At 38.2% G+C, this 21,975-nt stretch overlaps 1 protein-coding gene across 5 annotated transcripts in view; it reads left to right on the top strand.

Moving 5' to 3' along the window:
* Positions 1-21,975, top strand: part of Adgb (androglobin) — a 125,731-nt gene that overhangs the window by 35,883 nt on the left and 67,873 nt on the right. For 3 of the 5 annotated variants that reach the window (XM_076926844.1, XM_076926841.1, XM_076926842.1), the window contains exons 6-10: positions 671-810; positions 4,333-4,419; positions 6,321-6,721; positions 10,957-11,091; positions 17,989-18,083. In XM_076926844.1, coding sequence (XP_076782959.1) covers positions 671-810; positions 4,333-4,419; positions 6,321-6,721; positions 10,957-11,091; positions 17,989-18,083 — 858 coding nt within the window. The remainder of the gene's footprint in view (positions 1-670; positions 811-4,332; positions 4,420-6,320; positions 6,722-10,956; positions 11,092-17,988; positions 18,084-21,975) is intronic. The other 2 variants (XM_076926845.1, XM_076926843.1) reach the window with 1 other exon arrangement.

Genomic DNA, 21,975 nt, shown 5'->3' with positions numbered 1-21,975 from the left:
ATTACTTCCTGCAGCACCACTTGGTGGTCACTTTCAATCTCCATGAAATTCCTAATTTTATTTCTGTTGTTGTAATAAATTATCTTGACAAAAAGCAACGCAGGGAAGAAAGGGTTTATTTGCCTGAGAGTTTTGACAGATTATAGTTTGCCATTGGAGAAAAGCCAAGGCAGGTAGGTCTTCTATATTGAAAATTAGATAATTAACTAGGAGCAATCAAATATGGAGATTGGAAATAAAATATTGATAAGTATATGTCTGTATCAGCAGTAATAATTAAAGTTATATTTAAATAATTTAAAATATATTTAAAATATAAATTTTTATCTGTAAAATGTATTATGTTCAATCCTGTTTTTAGTTAAATCATGTTTTCATTCTGCTATTTGTAACATATTTCCTTCATTATATGCTCATAAGCTATCTAAAAGAAGGAACAGTATTTATATCACTATAGACATTCTATAATAATATATTTCAGAACCTAAAATAGTCAATCCAGTTAGTTCTGAAAACTGTACCTCAGTTTCCTCACATACCATGTTAACATCAGTTATATTCTAATCCAAAGGTAAAAGTGAGTGGAAATATGTAGTGATGTCTGATAGGGAGAATCCCACAGATCCTTCAATCATTCACTGCTACTCCATTGCTTTCTTCTCATTTTTAGGGCTGTTGGAGAAAGATAACTGTTGATGACTTCCTGCCATTCGATGAGGATAACAATCTATTGCTTCCAGCTACAACCTATGATTTTGAACTCTGGCCAATGCTACTGTCGAAAGCTATCATTAAGTTGGCAAATGTTGAGTACGTAATGGGAAATTATCACTTATTTCTTTGAAAATAACGGGGCTAGGGCAACGACATCCATGCCAATGATATCCTTCTACCTAGTGTAAACTTTCAAATATAAAAGTTAATGTGACCATAGCATGGGTTTTCAAGTTTGGCTTAACTGAGTAAAAGGCAAAAACCATCCCATGAAAACACACTCAAAAACCACTCTGCATGCTTTGTTTTCTTACTAGGAGTGTAAAGTGTATCATAAAAAATATTTCATGTTATTCCGAGAAATTGTTTCTTAGGGGAAAAGATTAAATCATTTTGAAGACCACCCCCCAAACTCAGGAGACACTTACTCAAGTCTTAGGAAATCAAGGCCACCCAAAAATCACAAGACACCATACCTGGATGCAATCAGCAGAGGTTTATTAGGGACGAGAGCTGGCAGCCAATGGTCAAACTGCTCACCTATGTAGGAGTATAATTTGACCTAGCCAGTCAGTCTGAGAAGGTTTTTTAAAGGAGGAAACCACAAACCTGGAGAGTGAGGAGGGGGAAAAGGTTGCTAAGGAAATATAACAATAAAAATAGCGGAGAATTCCAGGGGAATGCAACCTAAGTGAATCAGGGTTATGTGGAAAACACTCTGTATTCTCAAAATGTAGTCTTGCTCTGTCACTAGCTCAACTATTTCTCAGTCTCACCTAGATGGCTTGCATTTCTCTTTGTGGTCAGGAGTGTGTCTTCCTGCTTTAGGCCTTCCCCACCCACAGGTGGCTTCTTTTCCCTGAGGCTTGAGGAATGTTAATCTAGCAAGTGTCCTCTGACTCAGGGATAATGTAACTCTTCTGGAATGTATCCTGAAGCAGTGAAGGCCTGAAATCTTACATTCAGTTCCGCTTTCTGGAACCTGCATTCTTTTGCTCAGGTCTAGGGGTAAAGAAAAAAGCCTGTATATATTTTATAAAATGGTCTTTATAATTTTTCACTCTACAATTTAAATGTTGAGTATATACTCAGATCTAATTAATGTTTTTGAATCTGCATTTGCAGCAATAATGTATAAACCTTAAAAAGACAATAGCTCTTAGAAGGATACAAAAGTTCTCTTCAGGCTTTCGCTACCATTGGTCACCTGATACCATCATGATGAAAACTATTCCTTTCTTTCAGTATATTTGCAAAAGCTGCTTGTATTTATCTGCCTGCAAGACTTTTGCACCCACCATAGAAGTCAGCCATGTCCTGCAGACAAGCCTTTCTTCCATTTCAGGACAACTCACCATGAGAACAAAACTCAGATTCTGGAGATGAAGATCTCAGATTCTGAGATGGCAACTGTGCCTCCTCACACACTGCATATACATGCGTGATCCTAGAACCTCCTGCAGTGTGCCATAGCAATTGAGTAGGCCCTGAAAGCTCAACCACTCTCTTCTCTAAAATCATTAGCAACAGGATTAGGTGGTGATGGGGCTACATTGTATGGATAGTCTTCTGACTCTGCTTCTTTTTCTCTTTCAAGGATACATAACAAAGCAGCCACCACCTTGCCAGCGTTCTCCTCAAGTTTCTTGGTTAGCCTCAATTCCTCCTGACACTATGTTTCACTCAGCTTTCAGTCCAACACTTCAATGGTTTTATTTATTTATTTACTTACTTACTTTCTTTCTTACTTATTTACGAAAACTTTTGCCCAGATTATGTTTTTCTTTTAGGTAGATAAATATTATTAAATGTTTTCACCAGCCACAGTTATGTCTGTTTGACAAAAATAAGTATACTGCTCTTGATACCACTAAGAATTGGAAGTGCCAGGCTGGGAAAGCATTGACTAGATGACCCAGATAGCAGGGGCAGCATTCATTATATCAGTTGTAAAGCCATGGTTCAGTGGAATTCATTAAGAACATGACTAATAGAGTTATTCTTTTAAGAGTTATTCTTTTGTTTATTTAACAAAGCCAGCTTGAAAGTAAAAGTCTAATTGAAGTATAGTATATTTTAAAAAAAAAAGATTTCTAGTGGAACCTGTGTTACATGATGTCATTTTAAATTTTTCTATAAATTCATCTTACATTTGATTTTATATGTGAGGTTTAACATTCTACGGACAAACCTAATGCATCGTGGTGATTTACATACCCATGTGGAATGTGGAGAGAAAAGAGCATCATTTCCATAAGGCTTGCAAAGTCGCTTATAAAATGGATCTGCCAGAGGCATTTAAGGGATACAGTGAACCATACACCAGATTTATGTTGTCTTTGAGAAATGTGGAAGCATCAAAATTCATAATCCATTAAATAAGCCAAAGCAAACCATAAACAGTGGGCTACATCACTGACAGGCTATGAATTCCTTCCAAAGGAAAGGATGTGTCTTGGTCAGTCAACAATGTTAACACCATGCTTGATACAGGGTAGACTGACTCTACTCTGGGCTGGAAAGGGCTATGATATTTCTCTTCATTGACTAATTAGTGTATATATAAAGATACCAACCAGCCAAGGAAAGCACACATGGGCAAAAGAATCAGCGCAGAGCTGGTTTCTGATTAATGGCGACTTCTGACTTTATGTCACAGTGACATGTCTACTATTTCATAGGATAGATAAATATTTTTGATTTCTGTTCCATCATCAATGTTTCACTAAGGATTCCTCATGCTCATCTTGAGTTGCCATGCGAGAGATTGAATATACAGCCTCATGGGCATCTCAACACAGCCTATTCAGTTGGTGTTGTATTTATAAAAAGTCAAAGAGAAGGTGGATATGTCCTATGGAGGTGTGGTGAGGTATGGGGGGATGCTTCTGTGGGCCCATGCTGAGGCATCCCTTCCCCCTGAGGGACCAGCCACACAAAGGTTTAGTATAGAATAGAGTTTACTAAGGGTATGGAGAGGGGAGTTAAGAGGGTAGTAGAGGCAGAAAAAAGAGGAGAGAGAGAGAGAGAGAGAGAGAGAGAGAGAGAGAGAGAGAGAGAAAGAGAGAGAGAAGACAGGAGTAGAGGCCAGCCATGAGCACATGTGGGTGGTGGTGGTAGGGAATGGGAAAAGAAAAGGGAAGGGAAGCAGAGAAAGAGCAAAAGAGCTGGGAGGGTGCAAGCAGCTCCTTTTATAATGAGTCAGGCACATAGACTGAATGCTAACCGTTGAAATGATAAAACTGCTCCACTTTGAAAAGAACAGAGTCACACAGATTATATAAACAAGTTAACAGAAAGTTGTACTATAAAAGGAGTACGTATTATGTTTTGGAAATTTTAGAGCTTTCAAAAAGATAGTTTCTAAAATGTGACCCTCTTGTCAAAAGAAAACAACAAAAATCATATCTTCAGCAAACGAAAGCCTCTAGCTTGTGAGGTAGCATTCCTTTGTGCTGTGATGTGCAGCAGCTAGGATTCCCTATCAACTAGGATTCCTAGAATTGCCATAGTAATCACTGATTACTATGATGCTCTGTAAAGTGTTTCCTACTCTTTATTTATTGGTACGTGTTTCCAAATGTTGCTAACTGTAATCCCATGTATTCTTTTTTCCAGCATCCATGTAGCACACAGGAGAGAGCTAGGAGAGCTCACAGTTATCCATGCTCTCACCGGATGGTTACCTGAAGTCATCCCTCTCCAGTAGGTTTCTCAAAAAAAAATATTCATTCATGTATTTATTGTCTGTCTGTTTGTCTATCTATCTATCTATCTATCTATCTATCTAATCTATCTATCTATCTAATCTATCTATTGGGTGTAGGAAGTGGTGTGCCAAGTTATACATCTGGAGGTCAGAGGACAATGTGCAGGTTCCAGGGTTCAAATTCAGATCAACAGGAGTAGCAACAAGCACCATTTACATGCTTGGCCATCTCATCAACTTTTCTTCAGTAGACTGAAAGACTAAATTGCTCATATTTTTTTCTTTCCAACATTTCTTTAAGATTAGTTCAAGAATGGTCATGTTTTACAAAATATTTGAGAGCACAGCATTTTATAATATCATTTAAAATGCCTAGTGAGTTTTAGGGTTAGTTATTCTTCTTTGTATAGCAGAACAATACACTAGATCCCTTGCTGAATCAAGGACAGACTAATCATAAAACAGGCAATCAAGCAAAATCTGTTTGTCCTTATCTGCAAGATTTATGTCCCCAGCACACAGAAGGCAAGTCTGCCATGTGGTACAGACAAACCTTTCTTCAACTATGGTTCTTGCAGCACAACTCAACATGCCAGTGAGTCACAGATGGTGGAGTTGGAAGTGCATGATGATTGTACAGCCCTGCTATGCGGGAATCCTTACATGCACAAGAGGAGCCTGGTCCCATACCCTCCTGCAGTGACACAGCAACTCCATCCTCCACTGAGACCTTCGCAGACCCTATCAGTCCTGTGCTCAAAGCTCAGCCCCTCCTTTTCTGTAGGAAGCACAGCTTTTAGACAGGTATATTTCATGCATATTGGGAGACATTCAATTACTTAAATAGCTAGTTCTGAACCTAACCTTGAATGTGGTCCTCAGGAAAGAACAGTGTATAGTTAGGGAAGAGGTAAAACAAAGGAGAAAGACTGAGTTGCTGCAGGTGGCAATGTTGGGAAGATAAGTATATATCCTTGCTTGAGGGGACAGATTGCTATAGTTTGTGGTGTGGGCCATTCTGATGTGGCTTGGAGTCCCATTCAGTCCACAGTTCTCTTCAGCTGTCATTCTTTGTGTGCTGTGCTTAGCAGTGGCTCCAAATAACTGTCAGAGAGCATATCCTCAGTCAGTGTATATGTGAGCTGAGTTAGTAATTTGTAAAGTATTTTCAAAGTCTTCCTTAAAAGTGTGTAACGTTTCTTCAGGCTCTCCAGGCAGAAGCATGTACTTGCCTTTATCCCTGAAACTGATGTTTACACTGACTTCAAAGGATTAGTCAGAATTAATGTCGCTGATTAATTAGTGTGGGGAAAATCAACTCAGAACAGACAAAATAATAAGAAAGTGGGATAGAAAAAGTATAATTCCCCAACAGTTTTTGATATGCTAGTGAATTCTAGAGCAGGAGAGGGGCTAGGGATGAGTGATGCTAAAGGCTTTTGATACCACATTAAAAAATTCTACCATCTTCAGAGGGGAAGGATATCACTGGAACATCCGAATCAGGAGGATGCCTTTGTACTCATGTGGCGTTTATACATGTATATTTTATATGCACACACAGCATGTACACATGTATAGCATATACAGCATAGATATATAGCATGTAATCACATATAAGATATGAGCACATGTATATATTTCACATGTCATGCATTTAGCATACCTGTCCCCTCTGCCAGCTTGACTTATCCACTAGTTTTGGTCTCTGTATCATCAAAGCCTTGTACATAATAGGAATGTAATAAAAGCATGTGAATAATATTTCTAACAAAAAATTAAGGTGACAATTGAAATTAGCCTTGGGAACGAAGAAGTTAATTATCCTGTCAATAACGTCTTGACATCAGGTAGAAAACCATCATCTGGAGATTAACACAAATGTATTTCCTTTAAGTCCAGCGTATGTGGACAGAGTTTGGGAGCTCTTGAAAGAAATACTACCTGAGTTTAAGCTCACAGAAGAGCCCAGTTCTGAAAGCAAAATCACAGTGATAGACAACAAACTGAAGGAAGCCACAAAAGAGAGCAAGGACGGCAAGGATGCCAAGGACGCCAAGGACAGCAAGGACAGCAAGGACGGCAAGGACAGCAAGGACAGCAAGGACGGCAAGGACGGCAAGGACAGCAAGGACGGCAAGGACAGCAAGGACAGCAAGGACGGCAAGGACAGCAAGGACAGCAAGGATGGCAAGGACAGCAAGGACGGCAAGGAAGTGAAAGATGCGAAAGACTTCAAACAGGAAATCTCTCTTACAACCCTGAAGGTTCCCGAGAAAGGCGACAGAGCTGCAAAGGGTAAGGCATCAAAAGTCACCTGACAGGCCATGGCATAGAGATGCTATACAGCCCCTGTTGAGGTTAATGATGCTGTTGGTGTTGTTGTTGCTACCATATCTTAACTGTCCTTTCGATTTTAGAACTCTCAGTGTGTCTTGTCCCTCCCTTTTAGTAAATAGCAAGGCAGTTCTCAGTTTTGCTCATATTAAATTACTGCTATATTAGAAGGAGACAAGATACTGAAGTCTAAATCGCTACTAGAATCTCTTTCTCATACTTATATGCGGAGTGGGATGGAACCACACAACAAAAGTAAAAAAATTACCTTGTTGTTGTTGAGAATGTGATATGAGCATGGATTACATAAGTAAAAAAATTTAAGATGGGGGTTCAAATATGAAGAAAATTAATTTTAAATTATGTTTTACAAAGTACATAGTCATTTTTATTCTCAAGATAAAATGTTGACCGAATAATTTATTCTGTGTTCACTGGACTATCTTATAACTATGTGTCTGAAGAACCTGCTTATGAAGTAGAATTAAATCTACTAGAAATATTCAGATTTTTCTGTATATTTTGGTAGCATCTAAAAGATTCCTTCAAATATTAATGCTTTATAAGTATTAACATTTTGTCAAAATTATTCTTTATGAAGATTGTTTCTAACCTGGAGGGAGAAACAGGAAAGTCATAAATTGTAGCCAGCTGGATAACCATGTGAGCTACTGAGACCCTGTCTTAAGCATTCAAACGTTATAACTCAGTGGTGTAATACTTGCCTATAATAGGCTATGCCTTAAGTTTGATTTCCAGCTCTGAAAAGGCAATAAAAATAATAAGAGACCTTATCTCCTAGTGTTTCTTACCATGTAGTAAACAGAAAATCTTACTTCAGATCTTCAAAAATGTATCAAGATCAGCTATGTGGATACCCACGCAAGCCTAGCTTGATGAAAATAAAATATGAGTATGTTAGTTTTTAGTGTATTCCCAATTAATTTTCTTCTAGAAGCCCCTTTTGGTATTTTATAAATTAACATCCCGGCATCCAGCCATCAATATTCATCTAAATTTACTCTTTGCTGATAAAAGTACTGGTAATTTTCTGGGAATTGGTGATAATCTTGGGAAGCAGAAACAGATGTGGAGAAAGCCACTTTCTGAACCTGATGATCTAGTGGGAAACACTGACTAACAAAAAGAAAGCTTTGCTAACCAGAAACTAAAAAATGAACTTTGAAGGGAAATACAGGAAGCAATGGCAGTTGGTGCAGGGCCTCTTGTTGTCTGCAAAGATGAGTGGGGGTAACCCAAAGGAAGAGGAGGACTGTGGTCAGAGAGTTGGCGGCAGAGGAGAACACAGGCGCAGATACCAGGAAACACGTGGAGCATGGCAGGGTATTGGAGGGCTGATGTGAGATGTGTTCAGATGAGGCAGAATGAAAGGGTAACTGGTTTAGGAAGAGCTGGATTCAAGTAGTCAGGAGTGATCAAATCGAGAGTTCTAGAATACGTTTGGAATCCTGGTCTTCACTGTAAGCATTACTGACAGGCAGTGAAGACTTTACAAGGGAATCAAAATGGAATTTACTTTTTCAAAAGATGCTTTGGCCACAACTGGCAAGAATACTTTGAGAGATTTAAGAGAAGATTAGTGAGGAAATTGTGGGCAAATGCAGAGACAAACAGTTTGGAGACTGTTGGACCAGCTTACGTTAGACAAAGTGGCATCTTGGGATACAGAAAGTTGAGAGGTCCAGTAAAATGATTGTTTCAAAAAGAAAAAACGAAAAAGAAAATAATTATAAACTATCAGAACTTGGTTTGGATAAGTTATATGATGCTGATTACTGGAAGGCACCACAGAATGATTTTGGTCATATTTAATCTGAAATGCCTTGAACACAATCACATGATCTTTTAGTCTCACATTGGCAACAGGCATTTAGGAGGCATTCACAGACACACAGTGGGTGATATTTCTCAAAAAAAAAAGGCAGCATGGCCTAAGATGGTAGGAACTGAACCTGGAGACTGCACCTATCTGAGAACTGGTACCAATGACAGACTGGGGAGGCAGAGCAATGAGCAGCCAGAGAAGTGAGGTAAAGAAAACATGAGTGTCCTGGCATTAAAATCAAAGTGGGGAGGGGCGGAGTTTCTCCAAGAAAGAGAAACAGCGTATAGGATACTATAGAGAGATGAACTGTGGTGTGAACCTCAGCTCCTCATCAGATGTTGGATGTCAATAGATCCTGGGATCAGTGCACATGGAAAGCTGTGGAAGACTTAAGGCGACAGGAAGAAATGTACAGATAACTCTGAGAAACTTGGCCTTGAAAAACAGCAACAATAACTTGGAAGCTGATAGGGATTAATGTGTCATATACAGAATATACAGTTGTCAATCCCATGAGGGACTACACAGCATCTCCAGTGGGATGTGAATCCTGCTTTTCCTCCCTTCTCAGGAAGCTGACACTGTCATTTCAGATGGACCTTCCCAGTCACTGGGTAGAACTGATCTAACAGGCAGGCACAGGTCACTGGGGCCATGGGGTGAACAGATACAGGTGTAGGTAAGTAGACGAGCTTGGGTTGGAAGAGGATGAGGATTCCTGACAAGAGACTTGAATATTCTCTGTTTCTAGGAAGCCTAGTCATGAGCTGAGAGTGAGGTTGAGCTGGAACACAGAGACTTGCTGGACATTTAATAGCAGTGTGGTGAGGTTTGTGGAACTAGGTAGGGAAAAGTAACGTCTAGCAGATGTCATGCAGATGTCAAGTTGTTTATTGTGGGGTTTTCCAAAATCATGGAATTAAATGACAGATAACATAGTGGTCTAGTGGTAAACATTTAAAAGAGCCGAATTGTTCTTCTATGTACATGTTTTTATGAGATATATTATAAATCAAATTCCAAATAGAAATTTGAGAGTAAAGTTCAGTTTTAAAATTATAAATGAAATCACATATTGCAACACAAATTGCTTAAATTGATATTTATACAAAATAAAGATTCTGTGAATCTAGCTTTTAATACTTAAATTTTGCAGTTAAATATCTCAGCCTATATTTAAAGTCATAGTCTTGTTTGCTTTTATGTCTAACATACATTTAAAGTATACTTCAGACTCTATAAGACAAGCTTATTTTCAATGCCAAGGGACATCATACATTGTTTAGGAAATAATCTTTGATCATTGTACATCTTTTTAAAGAAGTGAACAGGAGACCAGTGAGGTTTATAAATTTAGTAGTTGATACATTCTGAATTGAAAGGATTTATTAGGCAGGAAAAGAAATCTTGACTTTTTTTTAACTAAAAGCAACAGTAGATCTATGTTCATGAGCGAGAATTCCAGTGGCAAGGCCAGCTCAGTAAATGGTTTTGCATCAGCCATACTGAAAACAAACGGTTGGTTGATGGGTGTAGTTGGATTTCAACCTCACAAAAGGATATTTTACTGAAAGAAAATGGTGTTTTCTTGGACTCAAGGCCCCAAGTAGAAAAAAATTGAGACGGCCCTGTGTAGTTAGGACTAAACGTTCAATGCATGCTTTCCTGGTTTTGTTTGTTTGTTTCCATTTTTAAAATGAGAAAATTAACCTGGAATTGTTATATATAAATAAAATATACACACCTGGCTGGAGAGGTGGCCTCCTGGTTAAGAGAACTTTCTGCAAAGCATTAGGATCTGAATCTAGATCCCACACATACACATAGAGAACATGGGCTAACTGTGTGATCCCAGTACTGTTGGGACCAGAGACAAGAGGATTTATGGAGTTTACTAGCCAATGAGTCTAGCTAAAACAAGGGTTCCAGATTCAGTGGGAGGGATACCCTGTCTCAAGGGAAAGAGGAGAAACTAAAAGAAGGACATCCACATTTCCCTGTGCCTCTACGTGTGCATATGCACCACAGATACCCATACACACATACACATAAGCATGCATCCAAGTCAGAATCTGCATAGAACATAAACTATGTATAATAATTTGTTTTTCTAAATATAATACTGATTCTGCCCAGATTTTACAGCCCATGTAAAATTTTTAAGATTGTTTTCTCTTGCTTTAGTGTGATATTCCTAATCAGGGGAGATTACATTTTGGGAGAAATTAAGGCTATAGTTTTACATTTGAGTGTTATTGGCTTGGCCTTCTTTAAGACACACTGGCTGAATATGTAGCAAGCTCTGGGGGTTTCTAGATAAAAGATTTACTATGTTTTTTTAATGTATCAGAGAAAGCAGATGCAAAAGACCTTGGGAAGAAGAATAAGAAGGATGGAGAGAAGGAGAAGGAAAGATTCAAATTTTCACTCCATGGTTCGAGACCCTCATCAGATGTTCAGTACTCTATGCAGTCCTTGTCAGATTGTAAGCTCTCAGTCTCTTACAGTAACTATCTTAGTCGCTACCTAAGCTGATGGAAAATGTTGAGACATAGACATGGTACATTTTCTCTTTTGGAATATCTAAGTGAGCACGTTCAAGTTTTCCCTCAAACACTGGTCCTTCGTGTAACTGATGGGTTGCGTGTTGGAGATGAGAACAGGGCACAAGACTGCCCCTGACAAAGCATCACCTTTAAACAGGACCCAATGCTGCTGAGTGCTGCTTTCTCCCTGTTCCTTATGAAAGGAGAAGCAGTAATACATTCCCCTCTCCTGTCTCAAAACTGATTATTACACTGGGCATGGTGGTGCATACCTTTAATCCCGGCACTCTAGAGGCAGAGGCAGGTGGATCTCTAAGTTTGAGGCCAGATTTGTATACACGGTGAGTTCTAAGCCATCTGAGATTACATGGTGAGACCTTGTCTCAAAAAAAAAAAATCTATGAAAAAACCCAAGAATGACTCGGGTTCGTGCTATGAGCTGCCTAAAGTCACATGGACATGGAATGTATGCGTACCAGGCTAGGGAAGGAGTCCCTTTAAAACCAGGTCCTAGCTCTGCATACCACCACAGTAGCATCTAAGGGGTTTCTCAGAAGTAAGAATTAAAATCCAAACCATTTATCTGTTTGTATGTCACATTTCAGCTTGTTGATGAAGAGTGTTTGAATTCTTAAAAGTGCCTTAGAAAACTGGGTGCTACTGAGCTCTACGGGGCGAGTCTTATCTGACATAAGTAATAGTTTGTGGACCTCCTCCCTTGTGCAGCTGCTTTTAAAGTAGATTTTGAAGGTACATTTTCTTCCACCAGCTGCTTTCATTTTAGTGATAGGTGGTTATGAGTAATCAAAAGAGAGCTGACTTGTAGACCCAGTTCCTGTGGGAAAGAATGATTCCATTTCTTTATCATTTGTGTTCTACTTGACAATAGAAATATAATATTCTTTAGTTAGCTCTGAGAAGAAATAGAAAATTTAATATAAAAGACCTGTTTTTTATCAAATTTCTTAAGTTAATGTTTAACACAGCAGTAATTAAAATAAAATGACATTTGTAGTTTTAAATTTCTATAATGACTATAAAGGGGAACAGAAGTTGTATAAATATTTATGCATGTTTTTCATCTGTATGTGCTTATATTTTTATAATATCTACTGCAGTCTACTACATGCTAATAACTATGACATTTAAAGTCCCCTCAGTGTATTTTCAAAGTAAATGTATCCATGAATGTAGCCTACAAATGATTCAAACCGTACATTTAATTTTTTTCAATTACATGAAGTTAAGATGAGTATCCAGAATTCTTCTAAACAGTGTTTAATGAAAATATGGGCCTGTGTTCTGACACCTTTAGCCATGCGGATCCTCGAGATTTTTACAAACAGAAATGAAAAAACTGGTGAGGTGATTACAGCTGGGATCTTTAAGGAGCAAACTCATTGACTGTAGGCCATTTCTGTTGACATTGCATTACAATTGCAGTTGGCCATACCTAAGAGGCTTGGAGAGACAGTTTGGCTAAGTGTTGTAGAGGAGGAGGGCGCACTCTGGTGGACAATAGCTAACCTTTGTCAAATTTGACTTCCTTGAACACTGGATCCTCATTTCATCTTTTTTTTCCCCACAACTATGTAGTCAGTATTTTAAAGAAAAAATGACCCAAATTATCCAGTGTCTGCATCTAGTTCCGGGTCCAAGAACTTTAGCACGGACACTTGCACACATATGCACATACCTACACCTCATGCCTTATGTGTTGTCAATGACAGCGTCTAATGGGAACTCTGCAATGTGAGTTTCCCTTCATAAAAGGAAACAAGAGGTTTAATTGTCGTCACTGGCCATTACTGACTGTAAAAGTCTTCTGAGACAGCTCTGTGTAGACCTTTGTCCCCACAGACGGGAAGTCCTTTGTCATGGGCTGTGGTATTGTGGAACAGCTCCAGATGAGTTGTAAATGGCTTTGCAAGTCCAACAAGTTGAACTGCAAGGTTCACCCTTTTAACCACTGCATTATCTTTCCCCTGAACATCGGTTGATAGTGCCACCTTTAAATGTTGAACAATTTCCCGACCAACTAAATTTAAAATGTACCTTATGAAGAAGCTTGGATTCAGACTGTGACATTAATGAAAAACACCCAGGCTTTCATGTATAAACAAATCAGTCTTTCTAATATCCGACAAAAAAAGTTACCATAAATATTAGAAATTTGAATTTTGGAATTACCTACAAGGTAACTTAGATTGTGTAACTTAGCAAGAGTCTTAAGATGTATTTCAAAAGGGCAAAACTCAGTAATGATTCTGTGAGCTTATAAAGGAGGGCATTTCTGAGTATGATAGAGGCTACCAACATTTGGAATTTTCTCTCGCTGATTAAGAACAAGTTATGCTGTACATCCCCAGATGTTTGAAATTTAGATTAGCCTCTGCTTGCAACCCAGGAAACATGAGCAAAAATGATATACCTCACTTCCAGCTTGATCATGAGATGGTCCCATATACAATTCTCCCTTTGCTGTCCAGGCACTGCTGAGAGCATAGTCCTGGGTGGTAAGAGTGGGAAGCCATGAAAATCAATGTGGAGATTTGCTTGTAGGTCTGTAATGTCCACTTCAGACTATATAAAAACAAAAGGAAACTAACAACATTTGTAAAGTTGTCTGAATCTTAGTGATTATTGTAGCAGCTGGAAACATTTAGTGACGTAGAAAATGTTGCCAAGGTTAGAATGCCAGTTACAAGGTGAAGATATGTGGGCCTTGCTTGGCAGCAGGGTGGGGTCAGTGCGGAAGGAGGTATCCCAAGCTCAACCTCCGCCAAGACCTAGACATTTATCTCGGCAAAACTGGAAGCTGTTACACGTTGGAAAGCGAAAGTGGTTGGTGATTTTATATTTCAGAAATACATGGCAGAGTGCCTATTAACGCACACAGTATTCATTTCTAATATTTACCCTTAGCAAGGCACTGCAAATAAAAGGTAAGCCAGGCATGAATGGTCTGTATTCCAAAATCACATGAACAACAAACAAACGAAAAGCACTGAGAAATGTTACCAATCAAAGAACTATAAGGTTAAGAAGAAGGCTATTTCTCGACCAAATAACTTGACCTAAAAATTTAAGATGCCTGTGATTTTTATACACATGTATCAAATATATGCGTTATAAATATGTGTCCTTCATCCTCCAACTCACTGACCAACCTTTGCCTCCCTCTGGATGGCTTCCATTCTGTGTTCAAATAGTCCTCCTTTCATGGCATTCATGTTCCTTTATCTTCTTTGTATCTATCTCTTAATATGTCTCTTTCTCCTTTATTACAATCCCCTTCCTAACTTCACAACACATACACACATATCCACACACATGCATATCAAATTAAGAAATCAGGAGCTTGTTAGTAAAATTCCTCTATGTCGAGCTTTGCATCATATTGTTGAATTACAAACACCTTCTAGTAGAAAGTGACCTGAAAAGCCTTCTACTCTTCTGCTATTGCTATAGAGAATAATCAATAATAAGTAGTTACCAGAAAGATTAGACATCCTTCCCCACTCACTTCTCACATTTGCACATTTCAGCCATGCATCTTGGATACACTTCTGAGCCTATTTTCAATTTAGTTTTCTTACCTGAAAAATGATGCCATACAGCTTATTCCATAGCCCTTGTATGAGAACTGACTCATGTAACTTAGGGCAGAGCCTGACACATAGGAGGCATTCAATGGAAATTAACCACTCTAACAAACTGAATATTACATCTGAAGATAGATTTATACCCTTCAACAAGTATTCCAGGGACTTGTACTAATTTTGTAATGATTTGGAGTTCATCTATTGGTAAGTCAATGTTCCAGGCTGAACTTGTTATATATTAAAACAGTACAATTTAACAGAGGATGGATCAATAATAAAAGTGATATGTAAGCAATTTTACATACTTTACAGCAGAGCTTTCTGATGTATGCTTATGGGTAACACAAAGAGCATCATTCTATGTAAGAAGAGATATCTAAATCATAGCAACATGGCAAAAACTTCTAGGCAAAGCAATTAAGATGGCAGTCTTAGCAAGGAGGATACTCATAAATACTGAGAAATATTTTAAGGCCGTTTGAGAAGTTAGGATTTTAAATGTCATCTCTTCATATCAAAGTGGGTCTTGTTTTCCTCGCTCCCCTTAAATTAGTCAATTATCAAAGATGCTGGAATGTAGGGCTGTTTCACTATCTGGAAAGTTAGATAACAAAATCACATGGTTTCTGTCATGAGTTGTGATATCATGATATTATGGAACCCTTAGAGTCAAATATTTACCTTTAGGTTATTCTGAAGGTGTTTGGGTTTGCATCTAACAAAACACAGAGGCACTGTACTGTTCTTTATAAAATAAAATAGAATGATAACAGATAATGGCTGCCTATTAATTATCCGAGCCTCACTATAAATAATTCTCTGTTTGTGGGATAACAGACACTGTCCAGAAGTTTTTGAAAAATTATTAACCTTTGTTCTCAGGCACCTAGTTTATGATAGAAGGACCATGGAGTGTTCATAATTATCCTGAGATATACAGCAGGTTTCAGGCCAGCTTTGTCCTAGCTGTCTTTTTTGTCTTGTCACAGAACTTAAAACAAACAAGAGGAAATTGTTGCAGGAAGAACTTCAGAAGTTCCACTGTTCAATGTTCAGGGATGTAGTATAATTTAGGCCAAAATACTTTTATACATAAAGATGTTAATATCAAAACTGAGAAGGAAGTGAATGTGGTAGGTGATTTTATGTCTACACTGAGCCACGTGGTACTTAGAAATCTGGGGGAATACTGTGTGAAGATGCCTTTTGGATGGTATCAATACTCAGATCAGTAGGCAGAGTGAAGCAGCTTATACTGTCTCCTTTGAGCAAACTTTATCCAATCAGGTAAATGCTGGATATGAAAAGGCATACCCTCCTCTTACCTGAGTGCTTATAGACTCAGACCAAAACACTGACTTTTCTTGGGACTGGAGTCTGTTCATCTTCAGGCAGGAAAAACCCATTGCTTACCCTGGGTCTCCCCCAGCTTAGCTGGCTCACTCTGTAGATTGGGCAATAATTACATGGATCAACTCCTACTAACCACTCAATTCCATATTGAATCTATTTCTCAGTGAGACAGGGTTCATGCAGATGTTGGTACCATGACACAACACGCTGGTATAACAAATACTGAAAAATTAGGGAGATGATTTTGGAATAGATTGATATGTAGATGCAAGGAAGAGTTTAAGATTCATACTTGAAAATTCCTGAATGTCTCTGAAGGGCTGGTTGGTAAGAGGTACATATGTGAGAGACACTTTGGGGAAAGTCCTAGCTGGAAACAAGGAAGACATGATTGGAAATTGGAAGAAGTCCCTGATATAAACCAAGAAGGGGGGTCGCCAGAAGTGTAGTGTTTTGTAGAAGCAATAACCTGTTAGCAATGACATTGGATATTTACCGGAGGTGGTTTATCAGCACAGTATTGAGAATGAGAATTAACTTCCTTACTATGAGTCATAAAATATCAGAGAAAGGAGGCGAGTAGAAGGAATTGTAAGCTAGAAATCAATAAAAACTTGAAGATTGGAAATTTTTCAGTCTAACCATTTCCTAAAACAAGGAAGCTTGTAAATGAATTCCAAGGGTGTAGCTTAAAATTACCCGTACGGAAGTTACCCACCATGAAGCTAATAAGTCAAGTCCACAAAGACTAGGGATAGAAATAGTACAGTTCACAGAGGCTCCTTTAGAGGAGACACAAATGGGATGAAGGAAGGCTGTGGGTTTGTCATTCTACAGGATAGGACCATGGTGCCATTGAGCTGTGAATATGAATATGCAGGTAAGTCCCCAAGGTGATCCAGAGGCAATCAGGAAGGAATTTTTACCACCCTCCCAGGCTGTTTTCAATTCATTTATAGAGGGTAGGTCCTGCTTCCTGTTTTCAGTAACCCATAGTACCCATGCAAAGAGCCAAATGGGCCTCTTTGCAAGAGCTGTTTATAGGTGAAGCCACTGCAAAATATTTTTACAGGTTCTCTGGCCAAAGCCAGTAAGGTAGAGCCACCACTGAGAGCTGGAGGAAGCAGTGGGCTCATCGGGTTGAGACTCCAGATCAAGAGAAGTATTCTCAAGCCTAAAATGTAATGGGATTTGCCCTGCTAAGCTTTTATGCTGACGTGGGTGTCTACCCTGTTCTTTGCTTGTATCTCCAGTGTAATATGGAGGCATATTTCTTGTCCAGTGTCACAGGCTCATAGCTATGTAAGAACCTTAGGGAAAATTTTTTCAGTTTTCTTTATAGGTAAATAAAATTTTAATGTATGCATTTCAACAAACAACATAAAGAGTTGTAGGAAGAAGTTTTGCCTCAAGATGAGTCATGTCTTAAGTCTTAATGGAGGGGACTTAGATGTTTCAGTGAGACTTTGGACTTGGGCCTGAGGTTGAACTGGGTTAAAACTCTTGTTTCTGTTGTTCTGGGCTGAAAGAAGTTTATCTATGAGGATGGTATAAATAGTTTATGGAGGAGACGAACATTATGGGAGAGATTGTTTCTCTCTTAAATTGATATATTGAAGCCTTGAACTCTAATGTTTTTTGGGAGATTTTTTTAAAGGGTGGTAGTTAAGGCTAAGTCATTATAAAAAGAGGAAAAGATACCAGATATATTCTCCCCTGTCCCCCTCTCTCTCATTTCCTTCCCTTTCTCCCTCCCTTGTCTTTGACTCTCCTCCTCTCTTCTTCTTCATACCTCCCATAAGAGTCCACAGTGAAAGTAATTGTCTCTATTTGTGCTGACGGGAATTGCTCACAGTTTAATGTATGTTTATTTTCTAGGCTCCTCAGCAATACAGTCCCCTCACATGGTTGTATATGCCACCTTTACACCACTCTACTTGTTTGAAAACAAGATCTTTACATTAGAGAAGATGGTAAGAATTCAAAACCAAAGATAAGTATCCTGATGGGTGGTGGTGGGGAAGGACATGTTCCTTGGCTTAGATTAAAGAGCTAGAACATTGCAAGCTATCTCACTTGTCCAAGGTACCATCTAATTATGTAAAGATAAAATACAGTCACATTTTATTTTAACATATTTTTCTATCATATACAAAGATAAAGGATAAAGATAAAGGAACTACACCCATTTCAGTGAAACTTGTGTAGATCATTCCAGATCCGTAATTGCTTTTCAGCAACTCAAGTGCACATATATTCTTTCATTTTATATAATTTTTAAAAAGATGTATATATTTACTTTATGTATGTGAGTACACTGTTGCTGTCTTCAGATGCACCAGAAGAGGGCACTGAATCCTACTACAGAGGGTGGTGAGCCACCATGTGGTTGCTGGGAACTGAACTCAGGACCTCTGGGAGAGCAGCCAGTGCTCTGAGCCACTGAGTCATCTCCGCAGCCCCATAAATTTTTAAAGTGGGATGATATACATAATTTGCACTCAGTTTGGGGAGAAACTGCCATGGCCTTCTTGCATCATAAAGTAATACAGAATAAATACTTTTCACTTGTAGACAATAAATTTAATCAAGAACAGAAAATTTAGTAAGTGTAGCCAAAGGCAATACAGTTAAATTATGCATGCATAGTATAAATATTCTGGCATAGGCATTGTATACATGTTGGTATGTATTCTTTGGTTTCCTGCCTATGCACATATTTTGTATTGTACTCTATACTTCTGCTCAGAGCGAAATCCTATTTTACATTGCATTTGGAGGCCAGTATCATTAATGTTTTCCCATGGCATTGCTTTTTAATTAACATGTTTAGTGATTACATATTTCTAGAATTTCACAATTTTAAGCCTTTTTTTTTTTTTTTTTTTTTTTTTTTTTTTTTTTTTTTTTTTTTTTGGTTCTGAGAGCAAAAAAAGCAAATGCTCTCCTTTCATAATGATAAAATCCACCTATCTAGTTTATTGACACCAATGTAATTCTGTGAGGATTTGTTCAATTCTGGCCCTGTGTGGGGACGTTAGACCCCCAGCACCTCACCGCTGGAGTTCTCCAATGCTCTACAGTTGGTAAAGCAGCGATATTTTAAAAGTACCATAGAGATAAAGGGTACGCTGGTACAATGGCAGGTTATATCCATTTTGTTAGAGAGGAACTTTAAAACTTTAATGACGGAACTTTAAAACTTTAATGACGATTAGCTCAATAAGTAAATATTCCAGTAGTGTCACCTGGCCACATGCGTCACTCTCATCCCTTAGGTTAGTCTAGGAGCCCAATATCATCATCCCAGGATCCACTATTACTAGCAAAAGTCCATCACATTGTAATGTTACAACTGTAACATTATAAAAGTGATAGGACACATGCATTAGCGTACACAATAGGGACAGAGACAGTCTCACTTACTTTTAATCCAAAGTTAAATAGCAACAGCAGTGGTTGAGTAGCAGGATCAGAAATTTCCATGGTGTCTGGATATCTGCAGCTCCCTACAACCCAAGTCTGTACCCAAATCTTCTCTCAAGCCAAGCCTTCTGTTGACGTTAGGGTTTCTCTCCTCTTCCATGATGTTCTTTAAACTCTGTGTGTCATGGGGACCATCTCAGATCTCTAGATGGTAATGCCTTAATGTACGAACCACTGAACGCGATCAGCCATGTTTTGTGGCATGTCACGCCTCCTATCCAGGAAAGACTCAAACTGCTTATTAAAGCGTAACACTCAATACACACCAACTCGTGTATTATAATACATATGTGCTAGGCAATGTACCCTGATCTTGCTGTATAGAGATGATTATCACAGTCCAAGTTCTTGGCCACAAAGCTCAGAGAACAGAAGTAGGCAGAAACAACAATTATTATAAAGAGCTGTTAAAACAGAGAGTATATAAGGTACCCAGATAGATAGTGGTTGTTGGAGTAATGGTAGAAATAAATACCTACGTGAATGAGGGGGAAAGCAATCAGTCAATGGGGAAGGGAAGACGGGACACAAACCTTAAACCTCTTTTTTCTAGTGAGCAGCCGGGAGGTCTTCCTAAAGGAAGCTCTGTTTAACCTGAGGACTTATGCTAGTAAATAACAAAAAGTTCTTTCAAAGCAGAGAGATTATCTTAGGAAGTCTGGAGGCAAAGAGACCACATATTCCCTCTGTTCACGGAACTAACAGAGATTGAATTAATTGTAGAGAATTTTCATAAGCAATTCAAGTTATAGTCAGGATAGACTAGAGAATTTAAATATACGATTTTAACCATAAATCCAAAAGAAATGATTACTTCTCTATTAAAATTTTGTAAAATAATGGAGTATATCACTGAACTCACAGAGATACATTAAAGATCAGCACATGTAGTTAACAGCTTGTTTTTAGTTAAGCAATGGAGATTATAGAAGAATAGAGCAAAATATAACAAACTACCCTGTGTGATACAGTCTCCCTCCTCTCAGGCACCCTAAGCAACTCTGCTTTAAACGAATAAGCTGCCCGCACCTGTCGACTCTGGCCCCTTCTTTTAGAAAGTTTGAAATAAAATTGGGGAAGGAATAAAGGGGTCTTGGAAAATGGAATTTCTAGCTTAAGTTTTTTGCACAAATCACTCAACAAACATTAAGTACCTACTTAATCTTGAGGATGTTATTCTAAATTCCTCTTTGCTCTTAATTTCTGTCTAGGGACTTCTGAGACCCTTTGGTGAGGTCTTCTATAATCAGAATTTAACCAGAGTTTGTGGCATTACTTGATGCACAAGCATTGAATAATACATTGAAAATAAAATATGAGAATTTGTCATTTTAAAACTTGTTATGCTAAATCGGGTCACCACTTTTTTATAGATTAGTAAACGTAGTGTGGGATTAATACCTTGCTTTGCTTTCCAACTTGCACTTTATATTCTTAAGTTCCAACGAGAAATTGGTTTTAGATTACAAGATTGTTATTACGAGAGAGAGAGAGAGAGAGAGAGAGAGAGAGAGAGAGAGAGAGAGAGAGAGAGAGAGAGAGAGAGACAGAGAGAGAGAGAGAGAGAGAGAGAGAGAGAGAGAGAGAGAGAGAGAGAGAGAGAGAGAGAGAAACAGAGAGCACACAGAGAGAGTACACAGGGGAAGATAGAGAAACAGAGACAGGAGTGTGTCTCTAAATTTTCTTTTGTAAAATGTCTAGAATTTATTCTACTTATAAGTATTACTTTGACTGTCAGAACGTATTAATATTGCAGTAATGTTGTTTTGAGGTATCCTCTTATGGAATGACCTTAAATCTCCCCTAAGTTTTCTACGATTACTCTCAAGGGGTGACTTAGTTTCATTGAGGCTTTTTACACCTAACACAACAAATGTTGTAAGGAAGCTTACTTTTTAGAAGGTGTAGAAAAATATTTGTGTTTAAGCTACTCTATGAATTACAGAAAATTCTTAATTTTTTAAATAAATTGATAAGAGACTGTAAGAAAAAAAGATAGAACACAGTTTCTCTCTTATGCTACTTTTAAAAGTCAGAGTATCACTTTTCTTTTATATGTGAATTAATTATTATCTATATCACTATTATAGAAACTAATCATGTGAAATCCTTAGGGGAAAAAATAGTTCCTGGAGGAACTGGCTTTAGTGTAGTTGGTATTTTGTTATTTTCCTTTCAATGTTAAAGCAGTCTGTAGTGGTAGCATGGATGAATTCAACTTTCTTTCTCTCTCTGTCTATCTCTGTCTCTTTCTATCTCTGTCTCTCTATCCCTCTGTCTCTGTGTCTCTCCATCTCTGTCTGTCTCTGTATATCTCTCTTCTCTTTGCTCTCTGCTCTCTCTTCTTTCCTCTCTCTCCTCTCTTTCTATAACATATTT

This window comes from Arvicanthis niloticus, chromosome 28, assembly GCF_011762505.2.
Source record: "Arvicanthis niloticus isolate mArvNil1 chromosome 28, mArvNil1.pat.X, whole genome shotgun sequence".
Lineage (NCBI taxonomy): Eukaryota > Metazoa > Chordata > Mammalia > Rodentia > Muridae > Arvicanthis > Arvicanthis niloticus.
The sequence above is the reverse complement of the archived record's forward strand: the minus strand, read 5'-3'. Positions and strand labels throughout refer to the sequence as shown.